At 41.5% G+C, this 7356-nt stretch overlaps 1 protein-coding gene across 1 annotated transcript; it reads left to right on the top strand.

The window, feature by feature from the left end:
* The first annotated feature begins 544 nt into the window (after positions 1-544).
* Positions 545-7205, top strand: LOC136258945 (protein GDAP2 homolog). The gene is made up of 16 exons (XM_066052337.1): positions 545-783; positions 828-970; positions 1020-1071; positions 1354-1455; positions 1509-1597; positions 1645-1718; positions 3401-3488; positions 3541-3621; positions 4945-5067; positions 5118-5223; positions 5492-5568; positions 5620-5696; positions 5746-5885; positions 5976-6030; positions 6079-6222; positions 7059-7205. The coding sequence occupies exons 1-16, from the start codon at positions 617-619 to the stop codon at positions 7113-7115; spliced, it is 1575 nt and encodes a 524-aa protein (XP_065908409.1). The 5' UTR covers positions 545-616; the 3' UTR covers positions 7116-7205.
* Positions 7206-7356: the final 151 nt, after the last annotated feature.

Raw genomic sequence — 7356 nt, 5'->3', positions numbered from 1 at the left:
GTTGGTAGTGATGCATAGTTCCTGAAATAAGTCTTCTTTTGATACACATAGAAGATTTAGGGTTTTATTGGCCAAGTACTAACTTAGAAAGGAAAGGGGGGGGGCTACAGCCCCCTTAGCCCCCCCCCCCCCCCCCCCCCCTAAATCCGCCCCTGCCACACACACACACACACACACACACACACACACACACACACACACACACACACACACACACACACACACACACACACACACACACACACACACACACACACACACACACACACACACACACACACACACACACACACACACACACACACACACACACACACACACATAGTAACCTCGTCGGTTTAAGAGTACAGTGCACAGTGCAGGACGTACCTATTCTTAAGCGCATCCCTTACTCCAAGCCTCCATTGGTTCACAGAGCTGCTACACCTCCTCACTACAATGATACACGTGACCCACACAATATTATAAACCAACTAGTCATACCTTGTATCTTTACACCATGAGATATAATTCTTCTCGCTGCTCGAGTGAACATCATATTGACCTTAACTCCATTTAACGCACACAACCTTGGTGTTCTATTTAAAGCGCTGCACGTGCAGCATTTTGTTGTAGGATGGAACCACTTGGTGCTAGGCCTCAAACTGTAGAAGGGAACTCACTTCCTCGCTGGTCCAAATTGGATGTGGTTGGTTCAGAAGTTAGTGGGAGGACTTATCCAAACGCGCACACCACAACGCCATTCCCCATCAGAGAGGATCTAAATGAGAAGATAACGTTATGGTAAAGACTTCTTAACGATATTCAGTGCGTTATCGATATTGTAGGGATGGTGATATCGCCCAACTACGAGTAACATCCATTGTTAACCCTACCAATGAGAGCCTATCTGATAAAAATGCAGTTAGTGAGCGAATATTTGAAGTAGCCGGGCCAGAATTACGTGATGAGTGTAAACAACAGATCAGAAGTAAGCTAGCTCAGTTTACCTCAGTCTATTTGATATTATTGTGTTACAGCATGTAGAACTGGAGAGGCAAAGTGCTCTAATGCGTTTAGTTTACCAGCAAGGTGAGTTGTGGGGCTGAGGTGGGCTCGTGCTTCACCATACATCTCAAGATCTTGAATAAATATTTAAATAACCAAACTCCTCAATTAAAATGTGCAAATTACATACGCATGTGCGTATCATGGTTTTCAGCCACCCCAACACAATACATGGCTATTTTAGAAATTAGTGCTTAAGTTTTATAAATGTGACAAGGATCAGTACAATTCTGGTGCATCATACATGTTACAGTTTACTGGTGGCCAACCTGCTTTTTGTATTAGTATAACCTTTATACATCACAGGTATGTCATACACACGGTTGGTCCTCGCTACAATGCCAAGTACCGCACGGCAGCTGAGAGTGCTTTGTACAACTGTTACCGTAATGTGCTGCAAATAGTGAGGTGTGTTGTTATAGTAATGTGGGTATGCCCAGTGTCTCATGTGAGCTTTACAGGGAACGAGAGATGTACACAGTTGGTCTCAGTGTAGTGAACAGTGTTAAGAGGGGATATCCCCCAGAAGAAGGAGCTCATATTGCTATTAGTTAGTTGATTGTTGTTATTATTGTGATGTTACCATGGTGATTACAGGGACAGTTAGAAGGTTTCTAGAGCATTATAGTGATCAAGTGGAACTGATCGTATTTGCTGTTCAGACGGATCATGTGAGTTACTGTAACTTGTTAATGTGGACACTTGAGGACACCTACATAATCCAGACACTTAGTTAAGGTCCCAAAGCATCCCTTAGTACATAAACTGACCTGGAAAATCAGGACACCTTGATGATCAGGACACCTTGATAATCAGGACACTGGTCCCAAGGTGTCCATATTTCACTGTAATCTGTTAATGTCGACACTTGGTCCATATCCTCTTATTCTAGACACTTACCCCACATTCAAACTGTCCTGGGTTACTTTCAACTGAGACCAACCCGCTCTTGTTCACACTACCGCTTGAAGGTGTGTTGGGGATTGTGTGCACCGACTACCAATATATAAGACGTTCTTTTTAAAAAGTACTGAAATTGTATGTAACGAAGACATGGAGAATAAGCTATATGGTGTATAGCCGCTTTATTATAGGACTTCAGTCATGGCTCAATTCAAAATATTATGCTAGGAGGGGATGTGGGGAAGTGTTTGGTTTTAGTGGTTCAGTAGGGTTATGAGGGAGGACCACTACAGACTCTAGAATGCAAAGGATGAGGTTTCCTAGGGGGTCTGGGGCCATGCTTATGTATGAAGATACACAATTTTGGTGAAATTTTACTGTGATGTCACTGAATGATTATTCGACTAATTACTAGGTTATCAATGCTTTAGGTATAAACCAAGGGTGGGGCACAGGGGAGTCCCCACCCCATCAGTGGGTGCCACTTACCCTCTTTTGCCAATGTCAGTAGAACAAAATGGCTGGGAGTATACAGGCCATGTTGTAGAATGTCTTTAGAGTATAGAAAATACTGCCATGTGGACATAGAAGTAATTATTTTTTGTTAACTTGGGTTGACCGGTGGCCAGGCTGTGTTCACATTGTATCGTAACCCTGGGCCAACCCCTCGTCTTGTCATGCCATGCTGGGCCCGGTTTGGCACAGCTTGATCGATTCACACTAGTTTGTTTTGTGTCATATGTGTTGTACCCGGGTTACAAGGTTGTACCCGGGTTACAAGGTTGTCCCCAGGTTACAAGGTTGTACCCGGGTTACAAGGTTGTCCCCGGGTTACAAGGTTGTCCCCGGGTTACAAGGTAGTGTGTTAGTTAAGATACCTAAATATTCCTTAGTACATAAACTGTACATAGTACACACACTAGTCCAGTAGTACACACACCAGTCCAGTGGTACACACCCCAGTCCAGTAGTACACACACCAGTCCAGTAGTACACACACCAGTCCAGTAGTACACACACCAGTCCAGTGGTACACACACCAGTCCATTAGTACACACACCAGTCCAGTGGTACACACACCAGTCCAGTAGTACACACACCAGTCCAGTAGTACACACACCAGTCCAGTGGTACACACACCAGTCCATTAGTACACACACCAGTCCAGTGGTACACACACCAGTCCAGTGGTACACACACCAGTCCAGTGGTACACACACCAGTCCAGTGGTACACACACCAGTCCATTAGTACACACACCAGTCCAGTGGTACACACACCAGTCTAGTGGTACACACACCAGTCCAGTGGTACACACACCAGTCCAGTGGTACACATACCAGTCCAGTGGTACTCCAGTGGTACACACACCAGTCCAGTAGTACACACACCAGTCCATATTACACTATGTACCTATAATGGTGACTTATTGTTACTCATTGTCATATAGAGGATATATTCAGACCTGCTACCGTTATATTTCCCAAGGAATCAGAAAGAAGCAGAATTTGCTTGTGTTGCATTACCATCTGATGTTGGTACGTGTATTTGTTTGGTTGCCATAGTTACTATTAAATGTTGTTGCTCTAGGTAATGAGTTTGGTGAGCCAGTTATCGAAGAGAGACAGATTCGTATTGCTGATAATCCTTTGTCTTTTCTTGGGCCTTCAGGTTAGTCTAATGGTGTCTCTTATATTGGTGTGGTTTAATATTTGTAGGGTTTAATGTTTGTAGGGTTTAATGTTAGTAGGGTTTATATTCTGTACTGCTTTGTTTGGTGTCTACTATGGTCGGGCTGGTAGGTAGACCAAAAATGGGTTTGACATTAAAAAATACTATTAGGCTAGTACTATATTAGGCATTCTGTGTTTTAACCAGACAACTGGATTTAAACTTAATAAATATGCATGCCTTGCACAAAGCACTGTAACTTTCGAAGTGTCCATCCTATGGCTACGCTATTTATGTCATTCTACTTGTAATGTAGCAAGGATTAAATGGTGAGGCCTAGGCTTTTACCCTAACGCTAAATGGTGAGGCCAAAACTAGCCGTGAAAATAACTTTTTGGTAAGGAAACACGCAAACCCTTTACATACCTTTATAAAATGGTCGATAACTCGATGGTAGTTGATCCTATCACCTTGCAACAACTTTCATTTGATTCGCCATTAAATTTTCTATCAGGCCATATATGTCGTGTGAGTATCCACAATCAAAATTAAACACGTGGCAATAATTTTGAAACGTGGAGACATGACTCGTTGCTGTTCATCGTTTCATAACAAGTAAGCCGCTGTAGTTACGGTGTTCATTTAACCTTCTTCAAGTAGCCCAGTGAACAGACTTTTAGTTGATGTATAGTTGTAGGCCATAAGAATTAAGTTACCCCACCTAGTGTCACCATGCATGCCCATATTGTGTAAACGCGCATTCCCCAAAAGTTCTCTGTACTGGGTTTGATGTTACAGCTATTACAAAGTCCCTAACTTGCCTATATATAGTTTAGTGAATATGAGCCAGTAAAGTTCTCAGGTGGAACATGGCAAGAACAAGATAAGGAGAGCTGAAATGATCTTCACAACAAATTTAGTAAGTAATTCTTTTCTGCAGCTGCCATGTGTCAAATTTAGTAAGTAATTCTTTTACTAAGCAACAAATTTAGTTGCTTAGTAATTCCTTTCTGCAGCTGCCATGTGTCTTATTCATGTTCCACCTGAGAACTTTACAGGCTCATAATTATTTTACTGAACTATAGGCAAGTTAGACACTCTTCTCCATTATTTACTCTTGCTATTCCTTAAAGGTGATTTTCATTGCATATGATAGGTTGTTTTAAATGACAGCATTTTGGTGGGTTGGGTGGGAACCAATTCTACTGTATTGTTTGATTCATTTGGGCCTTGTTTATATTCTGGGTACTACACTGTTGTTCCATACTTTGGTTTTTATAAACTGGAAACCACAAATTATACCAATTGATGAACACATTACAGCATCATCAGATATGACGGATGATCCAGACCAGAGTGAGTCAGTTGTTGCTCATATCGATGGTCACCATGGTGACGATGATGACGATGAAGAAAATGATGCTGGTGACTTCATGAGGGATGTTGGTGAGGTCATGTGATCTCAGGTGATATCACTCACCAGACCTGTTCAATAGGTAAACACCAGTTTGCCATGATGGAGGATAACCATGATGTAGTAAGGAGGGAACAGATTCAGTCAAGGTCACAACGATCATCTGTTGAACAAGAACAAGCTAAGAAGTAATCAATACTAATCATGTGATGCTTGTGTGTCATGTGATCCAGTGATGCTTGTGTGTCATGTGATCCAGTGATGCTTGTGCGTCATGTGATCCAGTGATGCTTGTGTGTCATGTGATCCAGTGATGCTTGTGTGTCATGTGATCCAGTGATGTTTGTGTGTCATGTGATCCAGTGATGCTTGTGTGTCATGTGATCCAGTGATGCTTGTACGTCATGTGATCCAGTGATGCTTGTGCATCATGTGATCCAGCTCATGTTGCTATAGGTACCAACATTATCTGAAGAAGGCTCGTAGCGAGGACTTCAGAGATATAGCATCATTGCAGTGTTTCTATAAGGCTGGTTAGTGTGGTGAGGTGGATGTAGTATTGTTGTTAATTTGATTGGCTGCAGGTGTAGATTATATGGGTCGTACGGTTGTAGTGTTTATTGGACGGTTATTCCCCGCCAGTACAGTCCCAGCACAGAAGGTGTGACATGATATATCCTAACCTCCTCTATATAATGCCCACCCTACAGGCTATGGCATATTTTGTCCATCTAATGGATAGTGTTGCTAACAAGGACTTTGTGGTTGTGTATTTTCACACTGAGAGCATTGTACAAGATCAGCTGTCAACTGATTTCTTCAAACAACTCTATCTCATGTTAGATGAAAGGTGATTATATTTGTTGTTATGGTGACTGAGTAATACTGTGTTGTCATGGTAATGTTCTGTTGTCATGGTAACAAGTGATGCTATGTTTAGGTATCAGAAGAACTTGCGGTCACTTTACATAGTCCACCCGGCCTTCTGGTTTAAGGTATGACTTGTTGTCATGGTTACTGCCACTTTAACATGATCTATGCAGTTCAATATTTGGTGGTTCATGACATTCACAGCATCTGCTATCAAGGACCGGCTGACTTACATCACTGGAATACAATTCCTGTTTGACACTATTAATCCTGATCAACTGGATATTCCACAGTTTATATGGGACTATGATAAACAGGTATGACCTGTCTAACAGGCTTTAAAGGTGACTATGCTATCAAGTGAGGGAGAGTATCTAACTGGACTACACATACTACAACACCTCATAGTATAATCTGTTCTCAGTATAAAGGGTTTGACCTTGTTAACACTTCTCTATTACCAGTAGAGTGTGTTTGTACAGGGTAGTGTGTTTGTACAGGTTAGTGTGTTTGTACAGGTTAGTGTGTTTGTACAGGTTAGTGTGTTTGTACAGGTTAGTGTGTTTGTACAGGTTAGTGTGTTTGTACAGGTTAGTGTGTTTGTACAGGTTAGTGTGTTTGTACAGGTTAGTGTGTTTGTACAGGTTAGTGTGTTTGTACAGGTTAGTGTGTTTTGTACTGTTCCTATTATGCTCCCAGGTTAGCAACATTTGTTACAATTATCTTGGAACATGCTTAATCAGTGAATGCTCTTGTATTTCTCTATAAAGTGACTGTTCTATTAGAGAGTATTGAACTAAGGAGCTGTGCACAATGCATTTGAGTGCACTTGCAGTTCCCACTGACTGCACTATTAGGGAGTATCAATCTATTTTCATGGAATTAAGCTCAATATCCACCTAATATGCTAGCATTATGCTGGCATAGCATTCCAGCCCATTGTGCTGGCATATTTGACACAGGCCTAGAGCAAGTTTTTAAAATGATACACAATGATTGTAATAACTTGTGCTGTAGGGACTTGTGTTAGGTTTTTTTGAAGAGTTTTAGCAGATCTGGTCACAATGTTTATAACTAGAGTAATGGGTTTAAGATAACTAGTCTAACAGGTTTGTGATAACTAGTCTTAACAGGTTTAACTTTTCCCTCATAGATCAATGGTACCAGTTATCACATTCCTACAGGGAGACCAGATGGTGGAGGATTATAAAGACTAACAACTAGTTGTCTGTTCGTGTGTGTGTCTTCTCATTGTGTTGAATTTGAATTGTTGGAAGAATTGAAATTACATACTAAGAAATTGTTGCCTTTGGGTGGGGCTTGTTTTTCGGGAAATACCACTGGATTGAGGAATTATGACACTAAACATCAGGTAACACAGACAAATCAGGTAACACCGACAAATCAGGTACTGCACAATTACGATTCAACTATTTCAAACTCGTGTTCTA

The sequence above is a fragment of the Dysidea avara genome, chromosome 6 (genome assembly GCF_963678975.1).
Source record: "Dysidea avara chromosome 6, odDysAvar1.4, whole genome shotgun sequence".
NCBI classification, from domain to species: domain Eukaryota; kingdom Metazoa; phylum Porifera; class Demospongiae; order Dictyoceratida; family Dysideidae; genus Dysidea; species Dysidea avara.
Note: the sequence above shows the minus strand (reverse complement) of the source record. Positions and strands in the feature narration are given on the sequence as shown.